This window comes from Puma concolor, chromosome B1 (assembly GCF_028749965.1).
Source record: "Puma concolor isolate L17-30 chromosome B1, mPumCon1.1.hap2, whole genome shotgun sequence".
Lineage (NCBI taxonomy): Eukaryota > Metazoa > Chordata > Mammalia > Carnivora > Felidae > Puma > Puma concolor.
This window is the reverse complement of record NC_141670.1, coordinates 43,203,699-43,219,325: the sequence shown is the minus strand read 5'-3', so window position 1 is coordinate 43,219,325 and position 15,627 is coordinate 43,203,699. Positions and strand designations below refer to the sequence as shown.

The window sequence follows — 15,627 nt, the reverse complement described above, 5'->3', positions numbered from 1 at the left end:
ATAAGGGAAGTTTTCAGCTATGATTTGCTCACATAAACAAACCTTCTGCCCCTTTTTCTCTCTCTTCATCTTCTGGAAATTCTATGATACAAAATGTCCTTCCTCATTTAGAGAACTCCTTGCTGAGTTCTCTAATTGCTGTATCATGATATTTGGCCTTTGTATTCCTTTTTTTTTTTCAGCTTCATTATTTTCCATAATTTTATCTTCTATATCACTGATTCACTACTCTGCTTCATCCACCTTCACAATCATGGCATCCATTGAGATTGTAGGTTATAGATTTTTTAATTTCAGCCTGACTAGATTCTAGTTCTTTTATCTCTTCAGAAAAGGATTCTCTGGTATCTTCTATGCTTTTTCAACCACAGCTAATATTATTATAATTGTGGTTTTATTTATATATGTAAGTTTATTTATTTATTCTGAGAGAGAGAGAGAGAATTCATGAGGGACAGAGAGAGGGGGAGAGAGAGAGAGAGAATCCCTAGTAGGCTCTGCACTGAGAGTGGAGAGCCCAACGTTGGCCTCGAACTCACAAACCGTGAGATCATGACCTGAACTGAAACCACGAGTCATATGCTTAACCAACTGAGCCACGCAGGCACCCCATAATTGTGGTTTTATATTCTAGTTCAGACATCTTACTTATATCTGTGTTGATTAAATCCCTGGCCATGAGTTCTGTTCTTTCTTTTAGGGTGAGTTTCTCCACTTGTCATTTTGTCCAGAAAAGAAAAGCAAAGACAAGGAAAAAGAAGAAAGAAAAAAAACAAAACAACAACAAAAAAAAAAACATACAAACAAACAGAGCAAACACAAAAAGCAGGAAACAAAAAACTAGATCCTGGGTGTGTTTTGGTCTGCTGTGTTCAGAATGATTTGATAACTATTTAGCTGTGTTCAAGGGATGAGACAAGCTTGGTGGTCCTCCACCGTCTTAGCTCCATTTCTCTCACTTACTATTTTTATGTACAACAATCAACCACATAACAGGTCAATTATATGGAATAAAATATTTGTATTAAATTGTCCTCATGGAACAAACATATCCCAATGATAATGGTATGGCCACTTCAATAAACATATGATAATAAATATCTAAGCCATCTTAAGCTTACCTTAAAATATGATGACTCTGAATGCAAAAATCCAGTTTCATTATATGTGTAAACCAAAAAGTTCTGGGATAAGAATGAGCTAAGAAAAACAAAAATAAAAAATGGTCAGTCATGAACTTAATAGGAATATAAACATTACTATAATAAAGATAAATGTGAAATATACTGGATTTATATAATAATATGCTTTAATTAGAGTAATTTTAGTATGGCATAACAGTTTAAATTGACAGAACTAGCATATCAGAAAGTTCAGCTTTTCTTAACACTGGAACAGACTGAAATCCTCTATATCAGTGTGTGCCTGTGTATATCTTCATCCACCATATATTTACTGAGTGCCTACTGACAGATCCTCTTCTAGGCATTAGGATACAGCAGTAAACAAAAGACAAAACCACTGGTTTTCATGACAGTAAAGGACACACACTGCTAGCATGTTAGATGTTAAGCATGTTATTAAATAAGGCCTGGGTGAAGGAAGTTGGTTGCAAAGTGTAGATAGGTTGCAAAGTGTAGATAGGTTGCAAAGTGTAGATAGCATAGAAAAGCTCACTGAATTGATTGAGTAGAGACCTAAAAACAGGCCACATGGATTTGCATAGATATGTTACTCCAAACAGAGTTAGGAGAAAATCCAAAGATCATGAGGCCAAAATATGCATTCTATATATAAAGAACAGCTAGGGGAAGATGTGACTGGAATGAAATGCTGACTGAAGATGAGAGACAGTAGTAAGAGATGGTGTCACAGAGATGAGAAGATTTTGAACAAATAAATGATATGATCAGATTGATACTTTATTTTTTTTTAAGTTTTACTTATTTAAGTAATCTCTACACCCTATGTGGGGCTCAAACTCATAAGATCAAAAGTCACATGCTCTTCTTACTGAGCCAGTCAGGGACCCTTCAGACCAACATTTTAATAGAGTCAGATTGAATGCTTGTTGAGAATTATCTGTAGGGCAAGTAAGTAGAAGCAGAGAAAGCAGTTAGGCTCATACAATCATCCAGGCAAGATATGATTGTGACTTGAACTAAGACAGTTAGCAGTGGTGGAGGTTCAATTATGGGTATATTTTGAAGACTGAACACTTGGAATTTAATAATCCACTGGGATTAATAATCCATTGTGAGGGAAAACAGAAGAAAAAAAGATATCAAGGATGGCTCCAAGATTTTGTTTTGAGAAACTAGAAGAATAGAATTGCCATTTGCTTAGATGACTGTAGGAAGGATAAATTTTGAGGGAGGATCAGATGTACATTTTGGATATGTTAAGTATGAGAATTCTAGCAAACACTTGATAATCGAATAAGTAGTCAGATACATGAATATGATGTCCATTGGAGAGGAATAAAGTAGGGATATAACTTGGAAGTAATCAATATTAAAGCTACAAGAAAGGATGAAATAATAAGGTCATTGAATGTAGCTAGGGAAAAACAAGATTCAAGAAAAGTACCATGGAGTACTCTAAGATTGGAAAGATGAAGAAGAATATAAAAAACAAACAAGTTGAAACAAATAGCCAAACAAAACTGAGAGAGTAAACACAATGGTAAAAGTTAAACCAGGAGTCCACAGTGTTCTGGCCAAATGAAGAAATGAAGCCAGATGAAGAAAGTATTTTCTGAGGATATTCTGATAAGCTACACAAGATGCTGCCATTTGGTAAAGAAAAGTGAAAATTAAAACATAACTGGCATTTATCAACGTAAAGATCATTGATGGTCTTATCAAACAATATTTCAGTGGAGTTGTACAGACATCAAAAACCAACATGAGTTTAATGGTCATGAATTAGATGGGAACAGTCATAAATTAAGTGGGTAGTTTTCTTTATCCTTGTTCAACTACAGAGATGCAGGCAGACAAAATGCAGTTGTTACAAATGTATATTTTCAAAGATGCAGGCAAATAAAAGGCTGTTTGATTCCACTTGCATGAAATGCTGAGAAAATGCAAATTAAGAGACACAAAATAGATTGATAGTTGCCTGTAGTTGTGGGTGAGCACAGGGATTAAATATGAAACAGCGTGAGGATCTTATGTAAGATATGAAACATTCTACAAATGATTTATGGTTGATGGTTGCAGTGCTGCATACAGTGTAAAGTTATTGCATTATACACTTGAGTGAGTTTTATGATACATGAATGTACCCAATAGACTTGTTAAAAATAAATACATATATAATTAATACATTCATAAAATGTATGCCATTAATTGACTTTTCCACCAATAAACCACTTGATGTGTAACCATGTTTGACTTCACATCAGACATATTTATTTAATACATAAATTACAGTTCTTGGGTTCAATAGCTTTATACTCAATTGAAGATCTAGAAATAAGTAGCTTATTTTTTAATTTGAAAATAATAAGCTAGAAAATTAAAATATAACATTCTATTATACATCATTCTACTCTTCTATTATTCAAGACGCAATTAATCTTGATTGAAAAATAGAAAGACAGTCTACATTATATTGCATTCTTTAATTTAAACAGCGTAAAAAATATTTAAAATTAGGGGCACCTGGGTGGCTTAGTCGGTTAAGCGCCCGACTTTGGCCCAGGTCATGATCTCACAGTTTGTGGGTTCGAGCCCTGTGTCAGGCTCTGTGATGATAGCTCAGAGCCTGGAGTCTGCTTTGGATTCTGTGTCTCCCTCTGTCTCTCTCTGCCCTTCCCTTGCTCATGCTCTCTCTCTCTCTCTCTGTCTCTCTCCCAAAAATAAATAAAAACATTAAAAAAATTAAAAAATATATTCAAAATTAAAATCTAAGCTTTAATGGAAAATACATCTTACTGTTTTCTGAGATGCAGAGTGTATGGTTTTTCATCAATTGTAATGACATAAATCACCTAAAATAAAGCAAATAAATAAAGATGATTTAGTAAATCAGAAATACATAAACTGAAACACTATTTTTGTCTCATGTAAATGAAACAATTCATTTGGGGAAATGGGTTCAAGATAACAATATCAGAAGATCATGAACTCCTTCCTCCCATGGTTACAACCAATATACAACTACACATGGAGTAATTTATTCTGAAAAAGACTGGAAAACGGGATGCACAGAGACTCTATAGCAAAAGACAAAAAAGACAGCATTGAGATGGATAAGAGAGGGAGAGACACCACGTTGCCAAAAAAGAAAAGAAAACAAAACAAAACCTACTCAAGCAGGGTGAAACATAATTGGGATGGGAAACAAAAATACCAAGGAATCAGAGGTTTGTGCTAAACAACAGATAGCTAAATTGTTAGATCCTACATAAGAGAGATGAGCCCCCTAAATGCTGAGGTATGAAAAACAATAGATATTACATCCAGGAAAACTATAGAACTGTAGAGCATGGAGAACCCACTCTTAAAAAGATCACATGCAGAATCACTAAACCTGGGACCCAGAGCAAAAAATGCTAATTTGAAAAGCACCTGGACCATATGTGAAAAGACCCATTTACTATACTTAAAGCACTTGCCAGAGAAGCAGTAAACTGTTGAACTTTCTCTGGGGACAGAGAAACTGGTGGGTGCCACATCTGCAACATCATCCTACTTTGCTAATGTCAGTGCTGGTGGGTGGGCACCATTTTGGAATATCTCTCTAACCTGCTACAGTCTTTGGGCACACCCAACTAAGAACCATGTCCACACTATGGCATCACAGCCATACTGTACAGCCATGCCAGGCACCAGCCCAACTCACCTTTGGACCTCAGTGCCACTGTATGATGTACCTGTGCTGGATACCAGCTCTGAGCACCCATGCACTGCAGATAGGTGCGCAGAGCATATACCTTGAGCATTATATCCCTTGAGCATGTTACTCTAGTGGTCAGAGGGAACTGTGCTTTCAGGGTTCTTGTTACGACTACAAAAAGCTGTTCCTTCAAGATTCGGAGAGGTAGCTGATTTGTCTAATACATAGGAACAAACACAGAAAGTAAGGAAAAATGAAGAGACAGGCAAATATGTTCCAAATGAAAGAAAAAAAAAAAAACATAAGACTTCAATGAAATGGAGATGAGCAATCAACCTGATAAAGAGTTAAAAGTAATGGTCATATAGATGTTCACCAAACTTGGAAGAAGAGTAGATGAACACAGTGAGATCCCCAACAAAGAGACAGGAAATATAAGAAGGTTCTAAACAGAAGTCAAAGAGCTAAATAAGGACATAACTAAACTGAAAACTACACTAGAGGAGTTCAACAGCACACAGAACGAGGCCAAAGACTGGATCACTGAGCTGGAAAACAAAGCAGCAGAACTCACCCAGGGAGACGAGGAAAAAAAAAGCTAAAAAATGAAGATAACTAAGAGTCCTTAAGTACAACATCAAGTGGAATAATACTTAAACTATAGTGATCCCAGAAGGAGCAAAGAGAGAACGGGCCAAAAACTTAATTGAAGAAATAATGACAGAAATTTCCCTAATCTGAGGAAGGAAACAGACAGGTTCAGGAAGGCTAAGCAGTCCCAAATAAAATAAACCCAAACAGATCCACACCAAGATATAATACAGTTAAAATGGTTAAGTTTAAAAATAAAGAGAGACTCTTAAAAGCAGCAAAAGAAGTACAATGTACTATATGCAAGGAAATCTTGTAAATCTAATCTCATAAATCAGCAGATTTTTCAGCAGAAATAATGTAAGCCAGAAGACAGTAAAATGACATATCCAAAGTGCTGAGTGGAAGAATTTTCAACCAACAATTCTTTACCTGGTAAGGCTATTACACAGAACTGAATAAAGAGATTAAGTTTTCAAGTTAAGCAAAACCTAAAGCAGTTCATCACCACTAAAATGGCCTGAAAAGAAATGTTTAAAGAACTTCTCTAAACTGAAAAGAAATGACAACAACTAATAACAGGTAAACATATGAAAGTAACAAAGCTCTTTGGAAAAGGTAAATGCATAGTAAAGATAGTGGATCAATCACTTATAAAGCAAGTATGAAGGTTAAAAGAAAAATATGGTAAAACTAGCTAAAACCATAATAATTAGTTAGAGCATACCTAACATAAAAGATGCAAATGTGCCATAAAAATATAAAACACGACGGGAGGAGAAAAATGGAAAGTTTTGGAATGTGTTCAAATTTAATTTGCTGTCAACTCAACTCATATAACATAGGAAATTATATGTAAACCTCACAACAATCACACATACATACAAAAAGTAAATACACAAAAGAAAATGAGACAGAAATATAAACATAACACTAACAAAAGACATCAAACCACTAGGGAAGAAAGAAATAGAAGAAGAAAGGAACATCCAGAAAACCTTTAGCAAAATGGCAATAACTACATGTCTATCAATAATGACTTTAAATGTAAATGGACCCTAAAATCAAAAGACATAAAATGGTTGAATGGATTAAAAAAAACAAGACTCATCTGTGTTCTACACACATAAGACTAATTTCAGAAGAAAGGACAAACACAAGCTGAAAGTGAAGGGATGGAGAAAGATATTCCATGGAATGGAAACAAACAAAAAAGCTGGCATACCTATATTCATAGCCAACAAAATAGACTCTAAAACAAGGACTGTAATAATAAAGAAAGACTTTACGTAACGATAAAGGGGTCAATTTAACAAGAAGATATAACATTTATAAATATATACACACCCAACATAGAAGCATCAGGACACATAAAGAAATATTAACATATTTAAGCGGAGAAATTAAAAGCTATATAGTAATAGTAGGGAATTTAACCCCCACTTATCTCAGTGGATAGATCAACTAGATAGAAAATCAATAAGGAAACATCGGTCTTAAAAAACATTAAACCAAACAGACAATAGTGCTACACAGAATATTCTATCCAAAAGCAACAGAATATGCATTCTTCTCAAACGCACATAAAACATCCTCCAGGACATATCACATGTTAGACTACAAAACAAGACATCATCAAAATATCGAAATCATATCAAGGATCTCTTCCAAATGAGATGGTATAAAAGTCAATTAGAAGAAGAAAACTGGAAAAAACTATAAATATGTGGAGATTAAACAACATGCTAGTAAACATTCAATGGGTCAAACAAATAAATCAAAGAGATGGGTGGCTCAGTCAGTTAAGCATCTCCTGTTTTGGCTCAGGTCATGATCTCACAGTTAGTGGGTTCAAGCCTGGCATTGGCCTATGCATCAACATCACAGAGCCTACTTGTGATTCTCTCTCTGTCCCTACCTCACTCGTGCGCACACACTCTCTTTCAAAAATAAATAAGCAACATTTTTAAAGAAAGAAATCAAAGAAAAAATACCTAGACATGAATGAAAGCAGAAATACAACATATCAAAATCCTTGAGATGCAGCAAAAGTGGTTCTAAAAGGAAAGATCACAGCAATACAGTCCTACTATGTAAGTCTAAGTCTATATCTGAAGGAGTTAGAAAACAAACAAACAAAGCTCAAGGTCAGCAGAAGAAAGAAAATAATACAGATCAGAGGAGGAATAAATAAAAAGAGACAAAAAATGGAAGAGATCAATGCAACTAAGAGCTGGTTCTTTGAAAAAAATAAAACAAAATGGACAAACCTTTAGCTAGACTAACCAAAAAAAAAAAAAAAAAAAAAAAAATCACAACCAAAACCAAAATAAAACAAACAAAAAACAACAACAAAAAAGAAGACACTAATAAAATCAGAAATCAAAGAGAAGTTAAAACTGACAGCTCAGAAATCTAAAAGATCATAAGAGGGGCGCCTGGGTGGCGCAGTCGGTTAAGCGTCCGACTTCAGCTAGGTCACGATCTCGCGGTCCGTGAGTTCGAGCCCCGCGTCAGGCTCTGGGCTGATGGCTCGGAGCCTGGAGCCTGTTTCCGATTCTGTGTCTCCCTCTCTCTCTGCCCCTCCCCCGTTCATGCTCTGTCTCTCTCTGTCCCAAAAATAAATAAACGTTGAAAAAAAAAATTAAAAAAAAAAAAAAAGACTTGAATGTAAGACCTGAAATTATAAAATTCTTTGAAGGAAACATAGGCAGTAAGCTCCTTGACATTGGTCTCAGCAATGGTTTTGTGGATCAGACTCCAAAGGCAAGGGGAACAAAAGCAAACATAAACAAATGGGACTATATGAAACTGAAAGCTTTTGCACAGCAAAGAAAACCATCATTAAAATGAAAAGTTGGCCTACTAAATGGGAGAAGATATTTTCAAGTCATGCATCTAATAAGGGGTTAATCTACAAGATATACAAAGAGCTCATACAACTCAGCAACAACAAAATTTGATTAAAAATGGGCAGAGGATCTGAATAGACTATTCACAAAAAAAGCATATAGATGGCCAACAGGAACATGTAAAGATGCTCAACATCACTATTATCAGGGAAATGCAAATCAAAACCACAATGAGATATTATCTCACACCAATTAGAATGGCCATTATAAAAAAGACAAGAAATAACTATTGTTGGAGAGGATGTGGAGAAAAGGGAACACTTGTACACTTTTGGTAGAAATGTAAATTAATGCAGCCACTATGGAAAATAGTATAGAGATTCCTCAAAAAATTAAGAATACAACTGCCACATATCCCTCTGTTCCACTGCTGGATATTTATCCAAATAATATAAAAATGCTTATTCAAAAAGATATATGCACCTCTATGTTCACTGCAACATTATTTATAATAGCCAAGAAATGGAAACAGTCTATATGTCCATCAATGGGGGCACCTAGGTGGCTCAGTAAGTTAAGCATCTGACTCTAGATCTCAGGTCAAGTGATTATCTCACAGTTCATGAGTTCAAGCCCCATGTAGGGCTCCGTGCTGACAGTGCAAAGCCTGCTTGGGATCCTCTCTCTTTACTCCACCCCTCCTTGTGCTCTCTCTCTCTCTCTCAAAATAAATAAGTAAACTTAAAAATAGATGAATAAAGATGATGTGATATATATGTGAATACACATACACAATGGAATATTACTCAGCCACAAATAGAATGAAACCTTGCCATTTACAACAACATGAATGAACCTTGAAGGTATACTAAGAGGAATAAGTCAGACAGAGAAAGACAGATAGTATATGATTTCACTTATATGTGTTATAAGAACAAAACAAATGAAGGAACAAAATTAAAGGAAACAAAACAAAACTCATAGATAGAATAGATTGGTGGTTACCAGAAGGTAAAGAAGGTCAGGAGTGGGAAAAATAGGTAAAGGGTATAATTTGTATGGCGATGGATGGTAGCTAGACTCTTTGTGATGATCAATTTGTAGTGCACAGAGATGTTGAATTATAATATTGGATATCTGAAACCTACATAATGTTATATTCCAATATTACCTCAATTTATAAAAAGACAGGACCCATTTAGAAAATCAATGTATTCTTCAGAATTTATTATTCTCAATAGTAAGAATTTATTATTCTGGTAAATTTAGGATTAGGGTGATGAATTTAATGTATAGGGTTGGCTTTTTGAAAAGAAAAAATGAAGACTACCTTCTGAAAAAATATATAATTTAACATTATTAATACTATACATTAATTGCTTCTATTTAGAAAAAACATAACTTTACAGGTCAAGATGAAAGACATGACTATAGGCTTACATTCTACACCAATTATAATGAAATAACAAATTTACATTATATATATGTATGTATGTAAAACATAAACACACACATACTACTGTATTCACCTAGCGCCACTTAGCAATTCTTAACATATAAAACTGAGGAAGAAAGGACCCAAGAAAGAAGATAGGGAGCGATGCTGTAGCTCCAGGAATAGGAGCTCTTATACAACAGGAACTGAGTTATAACAGTGCTTATCATTTTAATGTGGTGACATTCAGGAACAAGAGAAGACTTAGTGTATGTTTACAGTCAGTGGACTATCTCCACAAAGGCAGACAGATACCTATTCCAGAAAATGCAGAATTTCTTTCCAAAACAAACCAATTTCAGAAAAGATCTCAATTTTATGCTGGCCCAGAGTCTGCAAGCTTGGGAGAGGTTCGTGATGTCTATGACTGGAAACGCCTAGGAAGTACAAGAAGCACACATTTCAGAAGACCAGATGACTAATAACCCAGAACTTACGCAAACCTTATCTTTGTAATTCCTATAAAACTACTATAATGTACTAAAGCAGACCCAATACATTATCTTGGACCAAATGCAAAACAGGCAAAAGAAAGTATGACAGGATCTCAACTAAAATGGCAAGTATACGATACAAAACAATTTAACTTCTGAGGAATATCTACATCAAGAAGGAAAGATATCAAATTCAACAGATGAAATAACTGATTCCTAAGAAAAATGTAAAGTAGTAAGACAGGACCTGAAAAATAAGTACATTTAACATCCTTAGAGAAGTAACAGGATGTATTACACTGCTAACCTGCTAACAGACAAATATGGAAATGATCCAATTATAGATCATATAAATGAAAATTTAATTGTTGTTTTTTAAGTAAATTATTATTATGAGTAAGAGATTGGATATATCTGAAGCATCAAAGCTAAGAAAGTTTCTGAGATTAAATACAAACTAATCTTATAGGTGGAAGGTATGCAAGAATAAGTAAAAGAGAAGCTCTTTCCAAAACTTCCAACATCAGCTAATGGAAATTTATGTAGGCAAATATAATACAGCAAAGAGGCAAGAGTTAAGAATATATTTCAAAACTGCTGAGAAATGGAGATTTAGGTATGCTTATTTCACTTTTTTACTATGGGTCATGTAAGAAGTTAAATACAAAAAAACTAACAAAAAGTAAAGGACCTTGTATAGTCAGTCATCAGAATTCTAAGGAAGAACAAAGTTGAATTAATCACATTGCTCACTTTCAAGATCTTCCATAAAGCTACTATAAATAAGTCAGCATACTATTGGCCAAAAGAGAGAGAGAAAGAGCTCATAAATAGACCCATTAAAATATAATCAACTGACTTTTTTAATATGCAAAGGTATTTCAATGGAGAAATGATAGGAATTTCAATTAATGGTGCTGGGAAAATTGGATGCCCATATCAAAATGTTGAAGCTCAACCCAGATCTCACACCTTACCAAACATTAAAAAAGTATTATACCTATTATAAAACTTCTCCAATAAATCATAGGAGGAAACCTAAGTGAACTTAGTGTTGGTAAGTTTTTGGATATGAGAGAAAAATCAAAATCCATTAAAAAATAACAATAAGGTGGATTTGATTTAGTTTAAAATAAACACATTCATAAAACATCAACATCACACACAGCTACTATGAGACAATTATGGATCAAGACAAAAACAAGACAATATCATAACTGTGTTTAAATATGGGCAAAATATAAACATGTTCCAAGCCAGAAAAAAAAATGACCAAATATCTCCTTGTTGGGCTACAATGAGAAGCTGTTGCTTCTTAACCACTTACAACTCTAAGATTGTTCTAGCCTTCCCTTCTCCTAGATAAGATTTATTAAGATACACAATCATAGAATCACCTGTACTTCCTGCACTGCATCCAAACCAGAACAAAAGCCTGTTTCTTAAAAACTTCACCAAGCCCCTTAAGGCTAAATCTTAATGTCTTTCTAACACCTTCTTGCTGAGATGCCTCATGGGTCCCATTGTGTGTATTCTTTCCCACCACAATAACCCTAACTTGTTTTGACTTACACGTATGTTCACAATGGTCTTTGGCAGGAAGGCACTGACAGAAGGAAATAAACCCACTGTAACTGTTCTCCTCATCTGAGGACATTCTTCCCAGTGTTATACCAATAACCGCTTCCACGGTTATTTGGCTTCCACAAATATACTTAGATAAAATTTCGAGGGTTGGACACCTTCTGCATAATTCCTGTAATATCCCCAAATCCACGCCATTGTTTTAGTGGAAAGTGTGGTTGTCATGAAAAACTGAAAGTCCATGAAAAAAGAATCTTTCATATGTCTAATAAAATTTTTTAAAGACTTGGGATAATAAGGTATTAAAGGAAGAAAATAAGAGAGATAAAGATGTCTACTATAAGAAATCAAAGGAGACCATTAGCATACTCTATCACAGGGAAAAACAGCTTACAGAATTCCATATATAGAATACAAAAAATGTAGACAGATACTGAACACATTAGGTAAAACCATGTCATGTTCCACAATGTTGCCATATGCTTTGTGACAGGCAATTTGAAGTAAACAGCTTGAAGTTTAAAGTGACCATGCAGTGACAAACAGAAGTACAAACAGAAGTAAATCAGAAAAAACAAACAAAACATATTTTATGCAAATAAGTTTTTCATAAAAAAGTAGTTTACTTATAATGAAATTGGAGTTATAAATTAAAGATTAGATTCCATGTCCTAAAACTTATAGGTTTGATGCCCTTAACATTTTTAATCTTTTTTTCTAAATACATGTGTGTATGTATTATATATGTATATAATATATATATATTATATATATGTATATAATATATATATTATATATATATATTTCCTATTTCAGAAGATTAATGTAAGAATTAAATGAGATTAGTATAAGAAATACAACTACTCTAAAGGAAATTATTTTATTATGATTTTCAAGTACATTTTCGCACACATTTTATTTTTTATTATAATTGTTCAGTAGTAGAACTTAATCGGATAAGGTCCAATTCTATATGTCAAAACACAGTTAATGAATTCTTAATTTTTTAACTTTTATTTCAAAAATTGTTCCTTCAACCTGAAAACTTTTTCCAGGGTTACCTGGAAATATATTTATATTATAATATATAATAAATATAATTAATATAATATAATATAATTCAATATAATAAAATATATTGACTACAGCATTTTAACAACATGGAAATCTAAACCCCTTTATTGTGACATCCAGTTTAATATGTAAAATATGAAAACTATGCAAATTTGAAACATCTTAGTTAAGAAAATATTCAAGAGTGGATGCCTTCAATTTAACTCTTTTTATATAGCAACTAAGCATTTTCAACTTCTTTTTCCAATTAGTACTTATTTATTGCAATCTTTTTCATTATATGCAGGCAAATATGACATTTTTTTCTCTTTCTTACCTACTTTCTTTGGCTATTACCTCTACAAAGTCTGATGCTTCTGGGTCAAAAATTTTTTTTTCTTTTTTGTCGCTTTAGTGGCCATTCACAAATTTGTAATAATTGCAGGTTGGACCACTGTTACACATATTTCATACTGATTTTTTTTCTACCCGTATTACTCCTGAGAAGAGTTTACTATTTTTTGGAAGTTGTGTGCAAGTATGTCAGAAGAAATGGAGAGATGAGAAGGGCACAAGAGTTAGCAGAAGTGTGGGGAAGGGAGGATCAGAATATACTAACAGACAAAATAATGCAGGGAAATATTTTCCTTTGCAAGTGGCTACAGATCAGTATGATCTGACTTAATGCAAAGGTAAATAAAAAGAGACTTAAAGTTTTAAATTATAAAACAAATATTCTTGATTGTTCACCTGCTTCTCTGAATCTTCACTCTCATTTGACTTTATCTTCCATGGAACTGTGACATGCAGTAATATTTCTTCAGAATCTGCAGTAGGAAAATGGGTTTTTGTGGGTTTTTTTTTTGGCAACAATCTTCTCGGTTGAGCATGGAGTTCTTAATCCTGAGCACATGGCAGTCTCCACTTGAAAGTAAACTTCCATAGATGTGTCCACCCTCCTTGGTGTACAACTTTCACTAGATTTCCAGGGGCACACTCAAAATGGCTAAGATTCAAACAAATGAACAAAAAGTAGACATTACAGTTCTACAGGACCATCCTGTTGGTTTCCAGAACAACGTCAGTGCCCATTTCCTTGGGACTCTGGGGAATAAACCGAGGGCAGGACTCACCCTCTAGAACCTCTGGCCAGGAAGACTGGCTGCATTTCAGCTGCTGACTCTAGACCCTGATGCGTGGAGTAGATTCCTTGGCTAACATCCTCAGTCACCTACCCGGGCCTGGGGGTGGGGAGGGGGGAGAGATGCTGGGGAAGGCACCAGGAGGAGATCAGAAGGGTAAGACCATAGGAGGCCATAGGAGTACCACAAAGCAAATTGCTCTCCTGGCAGAGCCCAGCCCTGCTTCGAGGCAAAAGGAGAAGGAAATCCAGGCTTCCCAGTCTTCCCAATCTTACCCAGGAGGGCGTGCAGTCCTCCAAGCGCACAGAGTAGTGCAAAGAGAAGGAACATGGCGGGGTCAAAGCGCTGCAAGCACGACCAAGGCTGAAGGCCGTTGGGCAGCTCTGAGGCTCGCGGGCAGGAGAACGCTGAGGAGTCCAGCATGCTGGCCCGGCCCTGCGGGTGAGGATTGCGCTTGCTTTCATCTCGCGCTGGCTCACCCTCAGGGCCCTGAGCGGATGAGCGGCTTCCATGGGTCAAAGGAGAGGAAGCACCAGACACAAGCCTATGCCTTTGCACACAACTGATTTGTTCGAGCTAAGTTGTCACTGATCAGACTCTTCATTAGCGACACAGGGGCAACGAGGCGTGATTTGTTTCTCTGGTGAAGTTCTCAGTAATTTTGATTCTCTGGGTCATGGTTTTCTGGCATGTTTTTTTTATTTGCTGTGATGGAGGAGAGAGGAAAATAGAGACGTTAACCACTTTTACAAGAAATTTCCTGCTTGAATCGTGCTATTGCGGACTTAATTTAGTATCTTTGCAAATAAGGAAAAATCAAGAATATTGATCTTGATCCTGGATAAGGCAATCAAAAAGCGCTTTTCATCAACAGTGTGCCTATTCATACAGTATTAGATTGTAATCAGCTGAAGAAAGGGAAAGGAAACTTTAACAAGCAAGGTAGGTGTTTTGTTAACAGTTACTCTGAGCACTAGCACTCTGGTGCTGAGGCAGCAAGGCAAACAGGAAATGTGTCTTGGCTGGACAAGAGCATGCAATTGTCACTAAATATTCTAAGAGAAATCTTAAATCACACATGTCTAAGACCCAACTCAACCTCTACGCATCTCTCACTTTTATCTTCTTATATCCCAGTACACCCTATGCCAAGGATGAATTGTGTCAACCGTTGCAACGTTAAACTCCAGTCAGGCTTCAAACTTGGATCTGCTAGGTGGTAGTATACCTGGGATCCTTAGAAATTCTTATTAAAAATAAGGTAGGCCAGTTATCATAATGCCCTTAAATAAGTTAGTAGTATTGAGGATGATGGAAAGTTGTGGTAGAATCATCCTGATATGTATGTTTCTTAACCACACAAATCACCCACTAAAGTGTACAATTGAATGATTTTTAGAATTTTCCATATATTTACAGATGTGTGCAGCCATCAGCACAGTCTATTTTAGTTTCATCATTTTGAAAGGGACCCTGTACCCTTTAATTATCACTACCCCTCACCCCAGATCTTCATCCCCCACCTAAACAACCCAGCCATAAGTAACCAATAATCTTTGCCTGTATAGATGTCCCCATTCTGAATATTTCAAATAAACAACATATGGGTTTTGTGGCTGGCTTTATATACT

At 35.2% G+C, this 15,627-nt stretch overlaps 1 protein-coding gene across 2 annotated transcripts in view; it reads right to left on the bottom strand.

Moving 5' to 3' along the window:
- Nucleotides 1–14,358, bottom strand: part of ADAM18 (ADAM metallopeptidase domain 18) — a 145,840-nt gene extending 131,482 nt beyond the window's left edge. For both annotated transcript variants that reach the window (XM_086702895.1, XM_086702896.1), the window contains exons 1-4: nucleotides 14,272–14,358; nucleotides 13,605–13,681; nucleotides 3,942–3,997; nucleotides 1,122–1,200 (exon numbers count right to left, since the gene is read on the bottom strand). In XM_086702895.1, the coding sequence (XP_086559021.1) occupies nucleotides 1,122–1,200; nucleotides 3,942–3,997; nucleotides 13,605–13,681; nucleotides 14,272–14,326 (267 nt within the window). In that variant the 5' untranslated portion in view covers nucleotides 14,327–14,358. The remainder of the gene's footprint in view (nucleotides 1–1,121; nucleotides 1,201–3,941; nucleotides 3,998–13,604; nucleotides 13,682–14,271) is intronic.
- Nucleotides 14,359–15,627: the final 1,269 nt, after the last annotated feature.